This window comes from Phoca vitulina, unplaced genomic scaffold (assembly GCF_004348235.1).
Source record: "Phoca vitulina isolate PV1807 unplaced genomic scaffold, GSC_HSeal_1.0 scaffold66, whole genome shotgun sequence".
Lineage (NCBI taxonomy): Eukaryota > Metazoa > Chordata > Mammalia > Carnivora > Phocidae > Phoca > Phoca vitulina.
Genome location: NW_022589769.1, coordinates 4,987,246 through 5,006,831, shown reverse-complemented (window position 1 = coordinate 5,006,831; position 19,586 = coordinate 4,987,246). Strand labels below are relative to the sequence as shown.

Below are 19,586 nucleotides of genomic sequence, written 5' to 3'. Positions count from 1 at the left end.
AACACGATTACTGCATGGTGGGATGCCTGGGGGACACAGAGGTTACCTGAGTATCAGAGAAGAGGAGCTGGTGCCCCTGTCAGTTTCAAACGGAGGGACTCATTCCCGTCCCCTGGGGCCAGAGCCCTGAGGCTCTGGAGGGCCAGCACCCTGGGGCGAGCACTTCCTCCACATCCCTTGGCAGGAGCCCTGGAAGGAACCTGGCTGGGCTGGGGGGGGGATCAGATGGCACTGAACCATCGCCTCTCCAGGAGAGCAACAGGGCAGCAGGTCCCCCAGGGCAGAGGCCCCTGGCAATGAGCTCCCAAGCGATGGGGTGCTTTCCTGGGGGAGAGGCCTGACCCCTACAGAAGGGCACTGCAACTTGGACCCAGGCTGACCTCTCCCGCTCCCTGAAGATCCAGAGCTCAGCTGCCGCACCCGGTTTCCCCAGGGCAGGCCCTAAGTCACTGGAGCGGGAGATCCCCAGTAGGGGAAGGAGGGACAGAGAGGCTGGCCTTAGGAATAATTCAGATGGACTGTGGGCAAATCACTTACATTTTCTGGGCCTCCAGTTTTTTACTTGTAGGGATAGATGGACATATGGCTGCATGAAGAGACAAATAGAGAAATGTCCATGGGGATTTTACGAGGATTCTCTCCTCCTCTTTCTCGTGAGTCTCATGATTAGCAGCCATCACAGAGCAGACACTGTGCGGGTTCTCTCACGTGCCCTCACTGAATAGCCCAACAGGTCAGCGGCCCTGGTACGACTCTTCCTGTTTTACCCTTTAGGACACAAGACACAGAGGTCAAATCCTTGCCCGAGGTCACCATCCTCCTCCGTGGTAGAGCTGGGGACTATCACGGACTCCAAACTCCCTGCCCTTTCTATTTGGCTACCGGGGATCTCAAACTCCTCTGCCTTTCAGGGCCCAGTAGCTGATGTAAATCAGCGAAGCCAGCCAAGGGGAGATGCAAGACCAGGTATTTGGGAAGGTGCCAAACTGGGGCATGCTCAACTTGCAAAGTCAAAGCTCTCAACTGGGGACCCAGGGTCTCCCTGGTGGCGCAGGACTGGGGCATTTCCTCCCTGAGCTAAACCCCTGCTGAATGGGAGAACATAGCAGCTCGAAGCTCAGCAAGAAATACATCCAACAGCATTAGGAGTGTAAACAGCAGCAGATGGGGGGGGGGGGGCAAACATTGACCACATTTTCTGCTGAAAATTCAGTTGGGAATTTGTGCTGTGACCTACATGACCCCAGCCTCCGCCCCCAGCAACTTTTCTTGTCCCCTTCAGGAACAGCAGAACATGACATATTTCCCAAGGATGAATTACTCTGCAGAAAACATTTTAATAATGTGCTAAATGACAGCACAACAAATCATTTAAGCCTTCACCAATTTGTGGTCCAGTTCCACGGAATGAATTCTTGGATTCCAAGCCTCCCTCATTAACAGGCTTTCAAAAGAGCACCTGACATCCCCCCCCAGTGTCTGGGGTAACATCTGCCACACACCACGTCTTGGCGCCCACCTTTCCCTGGAATGCCGGGAGGACGCAAACAACATGGGGCTCCGAAGGAGGCGGCTATTGGGGGCCGCTCTTCATCTGCCCACCATTCTGGGGGCAGACTCTGGTCTCCACCTGATACACAGAGTTCAAAATAGAAAAGAAATGGCCTGCTTTCTACCGTCCTGCTTTCTAATTCAGACTGTCGCTGGCATGGCAAGGAAGACAACGGGAGGCGGAGAGATTTGGAGAGTGAATTCAGCTGATTCTTCGACTCTCAAATTTGGGCAGATGGCAGAATACTTGGAAGTCATGATGCCCCTTGCAGAACACAGTGAAATCCGGACACATTAAAGTGAAAAAACAACACAGAAACATACGTGCAAAAGCAGGTCCTGTTGGATACTGGACTCTAGGCTGCACAAGCCTGAAGGTTTTAAGGAAGACTGATGAAGGAAAATGAGCAAATTCTACCCACTTGCTTCAATTCCCCTGCCCACCTTCCCTCTCCCGCCCAAGATGGAACAGGACCACCTTTAGAAGTTCAGCAGCGGACCAGCCTCGTAGAACACGCGTGGGAGCAGAGTGTGAGGGGAATGAATTGTGAGTAACAGAGAGTCCGGTCCCCCATCCCGCCTAGATGGAGCGTGGGTAAGAGGCAGGACTGCAAACTCAAGCCTCTAGCGGGGGCCAGGCAGGTAACGCAAGTGAGTGTACGAGAAAAACAGCCGGGAAAGGCCTGCTCGGAGTCCAGAAGCCTACGGGAGCAGGCGGTCTCAGCGAGGGCAGGCCAGCACTGTTCCACTGCAGCCAAGGGAGGCTGAGGGGGAGGGGCCGAGGTGGGGATTCATCTGCCCCTGCTGCCCTAACACACAGTGATTTCTCACTGTTCTGGAGGCTAAAAGTCTAAGACCAAAGGGCGGGCAAATTGGGTTCCAGGTGAAGATTCTCTTCCTGGCTTGTAGATGGCTGCCTTTCACTGTGTCCTCTCATGGGGGGAGGGGGGAGAGAGAGAACTCTAGTGCCTCTTCCCCTCTTCTTATAAGGGCACTAACCCCATCATGTCACCCTTATAACTTCCTCTAAACCTAATGACCTCTCTAAAGCCCTACTTTCAAATACGATCAGATTGGGGTTAGGGTTTCAACATAGGAATTTTGGGAGGACACAAGTGTTCAGCCCATAACAGGACATGACCAATTCTGATACCTGATTTTCTTTTTTTGACACCATCTAATAGACAAATAACACAAGCCCACTGTATTGGTCAAAGGAAACAGGTCAGAGGGGCCGGCTCAATCCACAGGCTGCAGGTTTGTCCCGAAACATGGGATATGGCGCCAAATAGCCTGGGCTCCCCATGCGCTGGCTGGGTAACCCTGGGGTCAGCAGGTAACCTCTCTGGGCCTCACTCTCCTCAGCACTTTTGAGGGGAAGCTTATCAAATTGCCATGTTACTGGCAAGTTTATAAGGTTCCACCTAATAGGTTCTCAGGAAGACTGGATGAGATCAAGCAGGGGAAACACTCAGCCAGTGTCTATAGTAAGTGCTCAATAAATGGAACGAGGCAGGCGGCACCATCCTTACACAAGTTCACTTCTGTTCAGTAGCTAAAAGGGGTTTTTAGAATCCTAAATTGGCATTTGAAAGAGCTGAGGAAATCTGCCAAGATTTATAAGAATAATTCTGCTTTGTGGGGTTTATCTCCTTAGACAAGAGAGTTTTTTTCAACTAGAAATTTCTTAGGGCGAGCTCTCGAGCACAAGGCCAGGCACACTGTTTTCTGCAGGCACACACAAAGAGGACATTACCATATGGAGATTCACCAGCATGGGCGCATTTGGCCAATGTTCATCTTCCATTGCCCCAAAATGAACCAATCTGCAAGCTCTGACCTGGAATCCCAACTCACTCAGAAAAGACAGAGGACAGGGCAGCGTAATGTGGACTGCGAGGAAAGCCAGAGGGGAAAAGTGGCTTAATCCCAACTGGAGTCTAGATCAGTGTTTACTCAGAAGTCTGGTGTCAATACTGTGTCATCTGCCACAGTCTCTTACTGAAATTCTTTGTATTTTTTAAAGCCCGTGACATCAAACCCTATGTTCTCTGTGCTAATTAGGCACAAAAGGTTTCTCCCGCAGCTCTGATGAATGGCAACCGGCACAGCCGAGCTCACCCCACACACTGAGATGCTCAGTGAACGTACAATTTCCACCGTCCCGCAGGCTGATGTTTGGTAAACACTCAGCCAGAGACGCTGGGGCTGCCCATACCCGGCAGGAAGGACACCAGCTTGCTGTGAACAGTCTTTCCTCCTTCTCAGGTTCGGGCAGATAGCCTTGCTTTGCATCAGGGTCTTAGGACCGACTCTCTAACTCGGTTTTCATCAGAAAATTTAGCCCAAACTCACAGGACTCAGTGACAGGTTAATTTCCCCAGCCAGGGGGCTGCCTTTAGAATAATGGGAATTCCCCTTGTGAGCTATTACAGCACTTTCAAAACAGTGAAGCCAAGGCCCCAGCATCACAAGTAAATGAGAGAAAAATGTAGTTTCCCATCTGGTGCATCCAGGAAAAAAGGTGCCTTTTACCTGAGGCAGAATACAGGCTTTGTCTTCTCACAAAAGCCCTGAAACAATGAGAAAAACATAAGCAAGCTGCAAGCAGTAAGAGGGGCAGTCAGGCCGATGTCTGTCTGGTTGGAAGTTCAACCCGGAAATGCTGGGAAATGTGACCCAAAGGCGCCCCTATGGACACAGGCAGGGTAAGCTTCTGGTCTGAAGTTAGAGCATCACTGGTAATGAGGACAGGCCCCCAAGCCCTTACATGCCATTTTCGAGAGCTAGACTACAAAGCAACTCTTACTTACCCTGAGCCATCACACAGACCCAGACCAGTGCTTCTCAACTAACGAATCCCAATCTCGTTTTTGGGGATCCACAGGTTTGCCATATGGGGTTTTCCATCTCGTGTCCATATGATGCTAATACTCTAGAAATTATATGATTATGTTCTATAGCATCTGAAGGCTCAGTAAAAACTAAAGTCTGCTCCATCACCTCAGTCCCAATTCCAGGGTATAGATGGGTCAGGCTAGTAACAGACATAACAGCACAGAGCGGACTCATCAGTGATCAAGTAGTGACACCAAGTGACGACCACCTGCCCTAAGGTGCTGCACAGACGCTCCCCAGCAATGGGATCAGAGAAGAGGGGGCACGGAGGCAGCATGGAGACACAGGGGCACCACGCGGGGCAAGCAAAAAGCATGTGCTGCGTACCATTGTGAGCAAAGCCTCAGTGTCAGAAAAACAGCGACATCCACTGTGTTGACAATTCTGAACGGTAATGATCTTGTAAGTGCTTGACACGTCAACCAACGGCTTTCGTTTTCACTTTTATGACATATAAGAACAAGAAATTTATACCTAATTTTAAGTTAGGTCACACTTAAATTATTTTCATATTAATACGACTTAAGTCAGTAGCAGTGGGAGTCTGAGAATGTTTCCTTGCGTCCATTAGCCACTGAGGCAACAGTGACGGACCGATTTGGTTCTGGAACATTCTGTGAGCTGCAGAGAAAATTAATCTCCCCTTGGATCAGAAAGTAGGAAGTACAAACCGCAAAGGCCTGCATTTAGTTGCAAACCTCAGCTCAACCATGCTCATCTGCAGACTCGCGGTCTCGAAGCCCTTTCCGAGGTCTGCAGCATCCCGGCTCATTGCTCCGGGAACACCTGGGCCCCAGCGCGGCAAGGACACACACACACTTCGCTGGCCAACCTCGGGGGAGGGGAAGGACGAAGTGCTGGGCGGAGGGCCCACGGGAACCGTACTTACACAAAGAAGGGCATCAGCTGCACGAGGGTCTCCTTCTTGGGGCTGGCAGCAAACTCGGGGGCCACCTGGATGACCTTGTTCATGACGCTGCGCAGGTAATTCTGGAGCTGCTTCCTCCGCTCCTCCACAAACTTGGCATCCTGAAAAAACATACACACACAGGGATGCTCAGGCGTGCTCTCTTTGCCCATCCAAAAACCGCCCATAGAAGACACAGCAATCCATCACACCAGACAGACAGCTAGTGGACTGAGTAACTGCCACATGCAAATGGCGTCTAGGCTTTACGTGGGCCATCCCACTGAAGAACAGGGAAGACGCTCATGATACTCTTACTAAGAGAGGCACAGCGGGTCCCTACAACCACCCACGGTGTGTTCCCACGAATGAATGAAGTCTTACAACTGTGGCCATTATGTATGCAGCACCTACGAGGAGCCAAGTATGCTGATGGGGAGTGAACCAAGAGCCCAATGCTCACACTGTGTCACTAGGGGAGGTCACAGGCCTGTGTGGGACACACCAACAGACCCAGGGACCACACAGGCCAAAGTAATTATTCATCCCCCTAAATGCTGCCTTTTAGAGACCACGCTTAATTTGCCAACATGGGAATTTTCCAAAATATGAATCAGTCACCGCTATTTAAGAAAGGTTTTATTGATAAACAAATTGCACCTCCTCTTAAAACACGAGGCTACGTGGCAGCAGAGGGCCCCCCCAGGCTGTGGCTGGGCAGCAGGGCTCCTGCGGCAGGCACGGGCCCCCAGGTCCATGCAGTCTCTCCAGCCCTCCGCGCTCCAGGGCTCCGTGCTCCTTACCCTCCTCACTCACACCCCCCACTCCACCCCCGTGTGTGCCTGGCCCTCGGCAGCAGTGCCGGCCTCACACGTGTGTGCCTGCAGGGCACTAGAACTCGGACCTGTGTGATGATCTGCCGTCCCCGGGTCTATATCCTTAATAATTTTGAAATAAGGGGCCCCACCGATTCTGGAGCCTGCCCTGCTCATTCACATCTGCACTGGGGGCCCTGGCTTACCACAAAGACACCCTGGCCAGCATGGGGGCAGGGCAGGAAACTCTGAGAGCCACATGGGGTGAGCAAAGGAAGAGGAGAGAAAGGACAGGAGGAGGAATGGGGTCATCCATCCTCACGAGAGCACGAGAGGAGACGTACTCTGACTCATGTCACATGACAGATGAAGTGGCGGTGCCGAGAGGGTCTGGGTCGCATGTGCATGAATGAGGTCCCAGAGATGGAGCAGGGCACTCCCCCCTGCCCACCGCCCCCACCAGCACAGAGCCGTCCCTGGGAGGGGCTTGGCAACAGTCTGCTGAACACGGCTGTGCTCAGAGGCACTCAAGAACCTGCCCAGAACCTGCCCTGATCTCAGGATTAGAGTCCCCACAAAGCCAAGGCCCTGAGCACGGCAGGGAGATTCTTTAAGTGTTGCCCGATTTAGCAAACAAATTACAGGATGCTGGGTGATAGCTGAATTTCAGATAAACAATGCATAATTTTTCAGTATTCATAACTCAATATTCAATAATTCATGACTCAATAATTTCTCAGTATTCAACTACATACCACACAATATTGGGACATACTTGAACTAAGAAATTATTCATCGTTTATCTGAAATTCAAATTTCACCGGGCATCCTCTGTTTGCTCTGGCAGCCCTCCCGGAGCACCAGGACGGAGGAAGGGTCATGGAGCTGCGCTGCCGCCAAGCCCCGCCCCGGGCCCTTTCCAGGTCCCAGCAAGGTCTTGCCCAGAGCCACCCCCACTGCTGTCTCAGCGCGACCCTCCTCCGGAGGGTGAGAGCACTGAACGCGGCCGGCCCGGGTGGGGCGGGGGTGTAGGGGGTGCTTGGGTCCCCGCTGCCTGGAGGGGGCGCGCTGGGCGGGGAGAGCAGCAGGTCCTGGGTCCCCTGCTAGAGCCAGCCGCTCTGTGGTCCCGCATCACTGTGCAGGGAGAAGCTCCTCCCTGGGAAGGCTGTTAACGTGCCAGGTGAGCGCCGCATGGAGCTCATGAGGCCTGAGTGCTCAGTGGCACAAAAGCCCACAAGGCCTGCCTGAGAGCCCGTGGCGGGACAACAAAGGAGCCCATCAGCCCCAGGGGAGCTGGCAGAGGTCTCCCCCTTTCTGCAGCAGGGGGAGTCAGCATGCTCTTAGAGCAACACGCAGAGACGGCAGACGGCTCCTCACGCTGCCTGCAGGGTTCGGATCCCAGGGAGGCGAGGACATGCAAAAGGGAAGGGGGAGGATGCCGCCCAGGGGTCGAAAACACCCGTTTTCACTTGTCTCAGAGCCTCCTCTCGCCCAGGTCCCGGGGGCTGCAGTGACGTGGCAGAAAGGTTATCACCCTGGAAGAATCCCAAATCCCTGCATGTACTCATTCCTCCAGATGGCCGGTGCCTGGAAACCCAGCCAGCCCCTGAGAAGACCCCACATGGCAGCAATCTCACTTTGACAAGTGGGCAATTTTTACCCGAGCGATTCAGAATAAGCAAAGGTATTTGTGGAATCTTTATTCACGCTCTGTGCTCAGCGCGTTTCTTGCCTCGCATGCTTACAACCCGTCTGAGGCTGGAAACAGAAGCTGAGAATGGGTAAGGAACATGCCCGAGGGCTCAGAATCTGGAGGCAGATGAGCAGGGTCCCGGGTCTTCAACCCGTACAGAGTCGGAGCCGCCCTCCATCCAGAGGACATTCTTCAACTTATCAGAAGAAAAAGCTACGAGCCTTCCACAGCATAGGCTTCCCCAAACCAGGATTCAGTTCAGAGAAATTCCACTCGGGGGTCAGCACCAGCAGAAGCTGCTGACCATATGAAGAGAAGAAAGCCGTGTGTCACCTTGGTGCCCAGCGGCCAACCTCTGCCCAGGACATCGCTTCCCTCAGGTCTCAGTCTGATCTGGAGGTGCCAACACCCCGAGTCCCCAGAGAGATCACAGTGGGGCAGGGAAGATCTCAGAACTCTTTGTGGAAGACTGCATTTTTTCCTCTGTTTGTCATTTCATTTTTACTTTATTATGGAAATTTCAAAATATGGCAAAAAGCAGAGCAAATCATACCAGGAATCCCCATAACCCTTTACCTAATAAAGTCATAGCCCTTTTCTGTATTTGCTTCATCATTGCTACCTTTCTGCTGAGGTCTTTTACAGTAAATTATATAAAGTCATCGTGACATACCACGGGGGGCTTCGGCATGTCTTCCTAAAACATGAAGAACGCTTTCCTATTTAACCACAATACCATTAGCACCTCTAACAAAATGAATGCTGATTTGCTGGTGTTAGCTCATACGCAGGCCGCGTTTAAACATTTCCATTTTCAAATGTGTCTATTGCTTCTCCAATTTTTTAAAAAGGGGCTGTCATCCATCCCAGAAGGAAGCTGGTGACTCCAGTAGGCTGAACGCCAACACTGTCCAAAACAGACTCCCCCTCGGGGATCCGCCGGGTTCTGACCCTACTGGTGAAGAAGACTCTACTTTTACCACCACAAGCTGCTGGAGGCTTGTATGGCCTAAAAATATTAAAAACAGGATATTTCTGCAAAATCCAGATTCCTGGCCTCCCTTGAAAACTGAGCAATCTTGCTCTCATTAGCTGGAGGCACAGTGCCACCACCCCTCCCAGTCCGCCCCGCCTTGGTCCGATCCCCTGCCTGGCCTCTTGGGCCCCTATAAAACCAGCCAAGAGACCACACTGTGGGATGATCGCACCCGATGATGTTCCCTCAGGCAGGCAGAGCGACCTGTGTTGCCATTTACCAGCTCCACCATCAGGTGGCTAAACCAGGGGGCAGCCTCAGGCTTCTCATCCATAAAATGGGGATAAGGATGGAGCCTACCTCATTCGTGATAACCTAGGCTAAGCCCCTGGTAACGAACATCATCTGCCAGGCTGCGACAGATGATGATTCATAGATGTTCCGCCAGGATTTTTCCCTCAAGGCATTTCTATGTGGACAGGGGGGATAACAGGCAGGCAGATGGTGGATGTCGAGGCAGGGGTAAGTGCTATGAAGCAGTGATCCACTGGTGCTCAGGGAAGCTCGAAGAAGTTTGCAAGAGGAACGGAGAGAGGGTTTCAGTCAGAGGAAGTCACTCCTGAAAATACTGCTTTAGCATCTCTTGGAGAAAAGACACGTCAGTCAGAGGGTCTAGGTGGGTCCCCTCAGGTGGGGAACAGACCTGCTAAGGAGAGAGAAGAGCAAATGCAAAGCACAAAGACCCCATAGCTGGGCTCAGCCATGTGAGCGAGAGCAGACTAGTGGCAGCCGGGGTGGACCATGTACAGCCTCGGAGACCATCGGAGAAGGAAACCGGTCAGAGGAGGGAGGTAGGAGACCTGTGATCTCACAGGCATTTAGGAAGACCGCTCTGGGGGACATCGGCTGCAGGCTGCCTTCGACAGAGAGCTCTTTCAAAAGTCTGTCACGACACTGTCCTAGCTCAGAATTGTTCAATGGCTCCCTGTGAACTCTATCCACCTACCAGCAAGCATGTCTAAACTGTCAGCACGGCTCACAGGGAGCTGCACAACGTGGCCACAGCCAACCTCACTTCACGTCTCCCTGATGCCCCTTTAGCACCCACCCAACACTGTCAACGTATCTGCCCCCCCCCCGCCCCCACTCTCTCCCCGTGTCACACACACTCTCTCTTGGTGCCTTCTAGCCTTTCCAGAGCCGTTCCCTTGGCCTGGAATACCTCGCAATTTCGGTGTCTGCTCTTGGGCCACCACCTCCGAGAAGCCCTCCAGGACACACTAGCTAATGTTGCTCTGTTCTCTCTTCTTCGTGGTCCTCACGGCTGCCTGGAATGGTCTTGCTGACTCATCATGTGCCTTTTGTTCCCCCACTCCCCTCATTGATCGTAAGTCCCAGGGAGGCAGGTCCATTACCTGTCTTGTTCCCCCCGTATCACCAGAGCCTAACACAGTGCCTGGAGATCACGAGAAGCCCCATAAACTCTTACTACAAGAACAAACACAGGGGATGAATTCAGGGGAGGAAAGGCAGGCCACCAGGCAGAACGGTTTGAAGGCTATGGCCAAGTCCAAGGAGAGCGGACAAAGACCCCTGTGGGGAGTGGGATGGAGGAAAGGAGGCTGGCCTCCACACGGCCTTGGCCAGCAAGCTGAAGACAGGTAATAACTGCACAAGGACAGGGAGTTGGTCCTTCGGAGTGGGGCGCTCGGGAGGAGATCGGTGTCCTGTCGGAGCCTGCCCCACAGGGTTGGGTCAGCGCTCAAAGGGCCATGAGGTATTTCTGAGTTCACTGTTGGGCTCCGGGGCTGCAGCCTAAATGTGGCGCAAGAAGTGGCCACAGTGGATGGAAGCTTAGCTCACAGAACCTGCCAGACTCCTCCGGGGGCTGCTTGTGAGCCCTCGCGGCCGTGGCCCGTGGCCCTGCTGTCGTTTCTGTGATATTCCTATCACAAGGCTACTCTCACTCAGCGTCTAGAGCCGTTAATAGTCCTGGGGGTCAGTCCTGCTGCAGAAAAGAACACTCAGGGCTCTCTGGATGGGAGTATTTTCTTCCCTCCAGAAAAGGGTCATTTTGTTTTGAGCCTCAAGAAGATAAAGGCGCCATGACGTTAAGAATGGCAACAGTCAAGGGGCGCCTGGGTGGCCCAGTCGGCTGAGCATCCGACTAGTGATTTCAAGCTCAGGTCATGATCTTGGGGTCAGGAGATTGAGCCGGGCTCGGCGCTCAGCAGGGAGTCTGCTTGTCCCTCTCCCTCTGCTCCCCTCCCTGCTCCCGCTTGCTCTCTCTTCAAATAAATAAAAATCTTTAAAAAAGAACAGCAATTTTAAGAAGAATGGAATACTGTAAACCAGGCCATGAGCCGTGCTTCCTAGAACAAATGCTTGGCCCCCGGCCCCCCATGTTCTGACACCATCTCCCCGGGGCCGCCCTTCCTGTGAGCTGCCTGCCGGTGTGCAGAGGTGACTCTGTAATCCCGAGTTCCTTTTCATTCTCATCTAAGGACATCATGGTGTTTTATAAAATAAATTAGAGGTCTGGCTTCAGGAGCGGCGAGCGGCTCAGGCCCTGTCTAGAGACGGCTACTCCAGAGTCTGCTGACCTGACACTCTGTCCCTGGCTGGAGAATTCTGGAACACTGATTAGACTCCCAGGGAGCCCAGCAGGAGGATCCTCTGGCTACAAGATCCCCTCCCATGCCCAATTCTGAGCAGACTGGAACAAGGGAACAAGGGAGACAAACTTCCCAGCACCCTTGTGAGGTGGGAGCCACGGGCCAGGCCTGGCAGATGCCACATGAGCCAACCACGTCCAGGCCTTGCCAGAAGAAGGCGAGGACCCTGCGACCCTCCCCTCTCCCTTCTCTTCCCTTCCTCTGGGACTGTGGAGGTCGTAGGGGGAGATGGCAGAGCCACTCACCAGGAAGCCATCCCCCCCCCCCTGCACTGGGTGTGAGCTGAATGAGAACTTAACCTCGTTGCCGACAGCCAGAGACTTCCAGATTTGCACCACGCGCTGTCAGAGGTCCTCCTGCTAACTCTGCGGATTCCCACGGGGCACGTTCCCTGGAGATTTGCTGCAGCCCTGCCTATGTCCAAGGCAGCATGCTTTGAATGTACCCTGGTTAACAAATGTGGCCCCTGCCCTTGAGAAGCTTCCAGGCTGGTAGGGGAAGCGGACAAGAAGCAGGTACACGAACACATCACGGGAAGCGCTGTGGGAGAGCTGGGTGTGGGATGGACAGGAGGAAGGCAGACGGACTGGCCAGGGTTGGGCGGGGAAGGAAGGCCCCTGGGAGGGGGTACCTTCAAAGGTGAGACCGGAAGAGACAGAGGAGGGCAGATCTAGAGGAAGGGGGATCAGTGGGGAGGCCGCTGGAGTCACCCAGGCAAGAGGCGCAGGTGGCGTGGGCCAGGCTGCCAACCTGGGAAGGGAAGCAAACGCACTCCAGTTCTCGGTCAGACGAGCCGAAGGGTTGGAATCATTCGCTTACTCATTCAATGATCCAGTCACTCCCTGGTTCATTCATTCATTCAACAGACATCGCTCGGGGCCTACTGTGAGCCAGGCACTGTGAATACAAAGGGAGAGCAGGCCTGGGTCCTGACTTCACAGAGCTTCCAGCTGGCTGGAAGAGGTAGGCGAGGCAGTGAGCACTGCACCCGTGACAGAGGTGTGTGCGGGGTCTGCTGTGGGGCACAGGGGCTTCCCCAGGGGCTGGCACTCTTCACGCGTAGGGAGCAGCTCCTCCTCGGGCGCCAGGCTGAGCACACCTCGGCACAGTTTCACTGCGTTCTCAGAAGCCCACTGAGACAGGCACTTTCGAGAGAGGCCATGGAGGCAGAGGCTGAAGCACCAGGGCCCACACGCTCACAACGACGGAGTCTGCTCCCTGGGCCAGTGCCCGTATCTGGCTGCCCCGAGACAGAGGGAGAGAGACGCGCTGGTCAGGGAACGGCTGATTTGTGCCAAGGGCCACAGTGGAGAGGACCCGGAGGCAGGAGCAGAGCGGGGGGAGCAGGAGGGGCAGACCTGGGAGGTCACCTTCGAGAACGTGGACTCTGCCCTCGGGGCAACGGGTATTTTTAAGCAGGACAGTAACAATCAGCTATTCCTTCCATAAGACAGAGAAGCTCTGACTCCGGTGTGCAAGAGCTCTGTTCGGTCCCTCTCACTCTGCTTTGTCTCGGAGTACTGACAACCAGCCTTTCTTCCTTCCAGGATGGGTCAGCTGCGAGGTGCGGACGCAGCTGATCTCAACCGCAGGCCCGGGCCCGCCCTCCTGGGACGTGGGGACAGGCGGCACCGCACGCATGCTGCAAACCGGTGAGCTCTGTGAGCCCGCCCTGCTACGGGCATGATGGCCGAGCACTTGTTTCCAGGGAGACTGTTGTGTAATCGCTAATTGGGAAGCCAGAAAAGAAAACTCCCGCAGTTGCTGCTTCCAACACTCTCCACAGAGGCATCTGAGAGCAATGAATTGTCGGGCATGATGGACCCTCGCACCGCTTCCCAAACACCACTGAGCCCCTTGTATAAGCTTCTGATGGGGTAATTTTGGCAAAGCTGCACAAGGCATCTTCTCTTGATTAACTCAGGGAAATAATAAAGGTGCAAACTTAGAGGAGGAAACTGTGCTTCTAATCTTCACACCCAGAACAGGCTCCAAGCGGCCATGAGGGGGTCCTGAGGTTCACACCAGGGCTGGACAGCTGGATGAGTGACTGGCTTGTTTAAACAAATCTCATTTAACAAGCTTTTCTCCTGGGTGCTCACCAGCTGGAATGGACCAGATGTGAAGTGAAGAGGGGAAGGAGAAGGCTTTATCTGGAGAGTTTGGGGAGGGGAGGGAGAGGAAAGCCGGGATGTGTCTCTAAAGCGCCCTTAGTGAGAATTTCATGCCCTAAGTCTCTACAGACACCCCTGAATTCAGGAGCCAAAGTCACTGCCCTTCTGAAGGGACAAGGGAAGCAAAGTCCTCCTCATGACTTCACCCTGGCGGCTCTACCCGTCACCTTTCACCAAGCATGTAGTCGGTCATCAACTGAGAAGGACAGAGCAAGCCAGGAGGCAGGCGTGACCTTTCAGAGGTCACGGTCTCCCTCTCTGACATTACGGAGCCCACAGGATCGTATATGTTACACGTGTCGCTCACACATCCAAGGAGCCAGCAGGCACTAGGGTACAGAGTCCCTTCACCATCCGCATTCCCTGGATGCCAGGCTGCACCCGGGCCTGTGGAGAGCAGGTGCCAGAGGAGGGCACCACGAGGGCTGCCCCCGAGGGTTCCATGTAGAAGCCCTCCATTCTTCTAACAACATTTCCAGGAGGCTGATGGGCCAGGTGTTGTGCTGGGGGCCCGAGACTGATGACAAGTCACGGCAGCTCTCGGTCCAGGGGTGGATGACAGGCAGGCACATCAACAAAACTCTGGGGCAGAACAAGAGAAGAGCTTCTAGTATGAAGTGGCTCTCCCTTCCAGCCGGGCCGGTGTGGGAGAGCATTAGCAGGAGGCACTACGGGCTTTGGTCCAGGGTGGAGGGGGCGTGGTGAGTAGGATGTCCACAGATGGTGGCAGGGGGGAGGCACTGGGATGGAGGGCCTGGGGACGGTGAGCAGGGCTGAGGGAGCTGGACAGAGGGGTGGACAGACTGCTTCTATCTCTGAGCCTTTGCACTTGCTCCAGATACCTGCATGACTCACGTCACTCACTGTCTCCCCATCTCGGCCCGATGTCCCTTCTGCTCCAATAAGAGACCTTCCAGTCCACTCTGCCACCCTCCTTACCCCTTTATTTTTTTGCAGTGATGACCATATGTGTCCCCAGTGCCTGGTGACAGTATCTGGCATTCGGCAGGTGTTTGCTAAGTGTTTACTGACTAAACAGACGCTGCTGAACATTGGATCTGCGTGTGCAGTTCCCTCTACAGTCCCTTCTGCTCCTCTCCTACTTCACAGTGAGGGAAACTGAGGCACGGGGAAGCTAAGGAGTTTGCCTGAGCTCACAGAGCTAGTAAGTGAGCAGTCTGGAAGTGGCATCGAGGCCCATCTCCCGGCTCACTCTATAGCCCACACCCCAACCACTTAGCTGGGGTTTCGGAGTCCTTGTGAAAATGCAGATCTACTCCTGGAAGAGTAACCTGTTATCAACTCTCCGGCAATGGCCATTCGCGAGAGCTGGCCCCTAGGTTACCCAGAGGAACAGGTTCCTAGGGCCCTGGTGGGGACGTCGCAGGATGCAAACTGTATCCACACATAGAGGTATCCCTGGCTCTACTATCATAGGTTTCTGGGCTGCCTTTTGGGTAAGCTCTGGTCTACCTTTTCTCCAGCCTGCACTTTTGAATGGATTTGTTTTGCAGACCCAGTTGGTTCTCAGACAAGACCCCTCCTTCCCACCCCCCATCCCCATCGCATCCCTGTCCTTCTATGGCACAGAGCTGGCATGAGCTCTAGGGGAAGGGGCATGGCAAACCCTCCAAGTTAATAGGCATGACAAATAGTGTGTAGACCTCTCCAGTTATGAGGTGACACCAGAGAGACCAGTTTCCTCACCTCGAGCCTGGAGCCATCCAACGTCACCTGTGCTTTGGTGCAGGTGAGGGGTCACGGGCTGGAGGCTGGGGCCCCGGGTCCTGGTCTCACACTCTCCCCCACCCCCATGCACGTCCCTGGGAAAGCCAGGCCCCTTCAGAGCCCAAGTTCTCTCACTTGCAAAGGGAGTGGGCAGGTCCAAGGGTCCCTCAGCTTCCTTCCTGGGCGGACACGTTAGGACCCCTGCTTTAGCGAGGCTGTAGCTCCTTTCATGCCAAGTGTCAAGACTGATTAAAGAAAAAAGTGACTTCCCTAAGTCACCTCATCCCACGTTACTCTCCCCAGTTGACAGGGCTCCTCCACAGCACGGCAGACAACGTACACCCAGCCACAAATGGAGGCGACTCAGCTCGTGTGTGAAGGAAACTTGCATAACGATTGGTAGCCCCCAAAATCAATATGTCAAAGACCTGAAGAATCCTGCATTCCTGAGGGTCTTTCAATAGTTCTGACCTCTGTAGCAGGGGCCGCCCTTGGAGACGAAAAGGCACAAACTCGTCAATCAGTCCATTACCTCCTTTGAACCTTAGATCTGCCAGTGCCTTTTCATTATTTGGCTTATTTTAGTATTTGGGCCCAGGAGTCCCTTCTGTACCTCGCATCCATCCCACGTTGTTCTTACCAGCTTACAGGGAGATCGGACCCTGCTGCTGTTGCCTGGGGAAGGGAGGAAGTGGAAGGCCGAGGGACAGCAGCAGGGAGCCCAGGGTCATCAGCCGGTGGAGCCTAGGGGGAGCACCAGGCCCGCACTCAGTCCTCACAGGCCGGTGGCAAGGTGGGGTCATCACCATCATCATCACCCCTTACACAGACAAGGAAACTGAGGCCAGAGATGTCACTCGCCAAGCCCGAAGGCAACAACTGGAAAGCAGTGATGCTGGGATCTGGACCTGGGTCTCAGAGGCAGGGAGCTGGACCCATGTGCAGCTGGGAGCTCGAAGAGACTGCCGAGCCCCATGGCAAAGGTAGGGACTGAGGACCCACAGGGTTATTTCCTTTCCCAAAACCATGTAAAACGTGAAGGGCCAGAATTTAAAATCTGGCCTCTCAGACCCAAACCGTACCTGTCTTTGCACTAAATTGCTAAACTGCCCTAAACTGCCTCCCCCTATTTTGCATAGAACTTGCACGTGGGGAAGGCAAAGGAAACCATGAACTCTGCCTATCTAACGGGTAACAGGAATTCCCAAGAAACTACAAACATGCGCACAGCAGATGCACACAGAACACCAGCAAGAATAATCATCACAGCTAACATCTCAGGGCTTAACTATGTGCCACTCTGGAGTAAGGTCTTTGTACCCGTTATCTGGTCTGCCCTCCAAATGAGCTTCTGAGGTAGGGTCTATCATGTGCCCATCTCAAATGAGGCATCAGAGGTGCGGGGGTGGGGGAGGAGGGGTCGTGCCCAAGCTCCTGGACCCAGTGAATTACACGGCTGGGATTCGAACCAGGTCCTCTGACCCCGTCAACAGTGTATGCTGCCACCCCCACGGCAAGGCCAAGGGGCTTCAAACAGCCCGACGGCCGCCCCCACCACACTAAGTCAGGACTTCCCACACAACGCACGGGCAGATTCAGGACCCTGTTGGCAGCCCAAGGCTGGGTTCTGGCGGAAATGGGGTGAGGTATCGCCTGTGATGGAAGGAAAGGGAGGGCCAAAGAGGACTTCTCGAACCGGACTGATCCTGTCCATGCTTCGTTCATGGGAAAGGCCACAGGCTTGGTCCTCCCCTGGGTCCTCCTCTGGGTCCCCAAGACCCTCCTTCTCTGCACACACGGCTGAGGGGGGCTGTGGTGAGCCCCAAAGCGGATGAGACCTTCCTCTAAACCGAGAGGCAGATCAGACCCCCAGGGCTGGGCAGCTCAAGGGTGAGTATAGCAGGTGCAGTGAGGAGGCTGTTGGTCAGCACTCACATGCCATCAGTGGGCGACACCAAGCGACAGAACAGCCAACAAACCCTGACCCCCACCTGCAGGGAGGCGTACCCGCGCCAGACCGTCACTGCAAATTCCGGAAAGAAAGCCAACTCTCTCTTTCAGAAAAGCAACAGAAAACCCACCCAGGCCCAAGCTACATCTACATTCTCTTCCCAGAGGTTTCTCACAGCAACAGTAACAACAGTAATTCTGTCACCCCTTCCTGTGAGCTTACTATGTGCCAAGCCCTGGCTGAAGCCTCTACTTGCATTATCTTACTCCGCCCCTGCAAGGGCTTTATGAATCGGGCCCTCATACCCCCATTTGGCAGATCAGAAAACGGAGGCTCCAAGACAGTAAGTGCCTTCTCTACAGGGACCCGCTAGTGGGGGACGGAGCTGGGCTTCACAGCCACCTGTGTCTGAGTTCAGCTCATAAGCACGATGCCATCCCTGCCGGTCAGGATCAATGTATTCACAACCGCAAGAGACCTACAGCTTTGCTGAAAACAGAAATACAAAACCAACGAGTCCCACAGTTCACACCGAGGAAACCAAATAGCATCATTCCCAACACTCCCCGCCCTGCCCCTGGCACAGTGAGAAGTATCTGGGACTGGATAAACTCTCATGGGTGAGAGGGTGGACTGCGCAGAGGCTTCACCGCCACGTCTTCTGCTCAAGACAGGTCGGGAATGGTGGCCCGCCCCACCCCCCAGCATCTGCTAGGCCCTCTGCGGTGCTGGGCGCAGGCTGGGCCCCTGGCAGGACCCAACAGATGAGCTCTGGTGGGCAAGCAGCAGGCTCCACTGCGGCGAAAGCCCATTGGTCTCTGTTACTGACTCTGTAGCCAAGGGAAACTGCAAGCCCAACAGCTGGGGACGGGGGGGGGGGAAGGCCAGTTTACGAATTTAACAGGAAGAACTCAGAGGGGAAGAAGGGCATTGCCCACCCACAAAAATGTCTCTTTTACAAACTTCAGGGCCTCTGGAGCCACGGCGAACACTAGCCACTGGAGGGCAGCGTGGACAGGCCGACTGGGAAGGGGCACCACTCCTCTAATCCTGGAAGCTTGCCTCGTGCCAAAGCAGGCAGATCGCCCAGATTTTTAAGTGAAATCTCAGATTTTAAAATGCTGAAAGATAATTGTAAAAGGAAAGAGCAGGCCACACAAAGGTACCAATGTGAGAAGTATGATCTCATCAGATGCTCCTTAACTTAGAGCACGCTCCTCAAATTCACGGCAGCCAGACTGAAGCCTTGGCGAGGGACATGATGTATCCACAAGAGTCCCTCAGAGGCGGGCTCAGCTCCAACTGCTGCTTAGCTGAAGGATCGGGAACGAGTCTCTAGCTGCCTCTGGACCTCAGCGTCTTTAGCTGCACACTGCAGATATTAAGAATGGCAGACTCAGAAGATTATTGTGTGACCAAATGAAATAATGCCTGTAAAACAAAAACTGGGGCTGCTCTCAGGACGCAGTGGACACTCAATACACAATGAATTTCCTCTTTAGAACGGAGCACACTTCAGCTTCCTTCTGCCTATAAAAGGGTTATATTTTTGAGTAATCTGGCAATATTTGGTCAAATTATATATAGTAGACTACACAACCAAGCAATTCCATTCTGAGCGTCTATCCCAGAGAAATGCTCATGCAGGATCATAAGGGTCACAGAGAGGGAAATTCATCGCTGCAAGGTTTTGGAGTCAGGAGCCACTTGGGGGCACCTCTGGGCGAGAGGAAGAGTGAGATGTGGTGGATGCACACCTGAAATTACAATCACCAGTTACAGAGGCAAAGCACAGGTGGACACGGCCCCATGAATGGAGCTGCAACAGGACACCGAGTATGCAAAGTACAGGAACGGAGACTAGAGCCCAGCACCGTGTAAGTAAATACAAAATACACAGAGCGACGCAACACAGTCTAGAAGGAAACAAACATATTTGCAGCTCCAGCCAAACCCAGGAGCAGCTGCCCATGGCAGGCAGGGGGGACGGGAGCCGGACAGCATAGGAGATGAGCAACACAGGGCTGGAGGCTTCAGGGCGACCAATGGGGGCAGTTTATCGGGGCCGAAGAACAGCGCAAACCTGCTTTTTTTGTACCTGAGGTCCAAGGACGGAACACAGAAAGGGGAGCAGCAGTATTTTCTTGTCTGCCCCTGTCTACTGCCAGGACCTCCCTCCATCAGACCCAAAGACCCAAGCAGGACCACTTGGGTCCAC

At 54.0% G+C, this 19,586-nt stretch overlaps 1 protein-coding gene across 1 annotated transcript in view; it reads right to left on the bottom strand.

The window, feature by feature from the left end:
- The window catches only part of SNX29 (sorting nexin 29), a 510,558-nt gene that overhangs the window by 51,728 nt on the left and 439,244 nt on the right, over positions 1-19,586 (bottom strand). Inside the window, exon 20 of the mRNA XM_032392169.1 lies at positions 5,339-5,478. Coding sequence (XP_032248060.1) covers positions 5,339-5,478 — 140 coding nt within the window. The remainder of the gene's footprint in view (positions 1-5,338; positions 5,479-19,586) is intronic.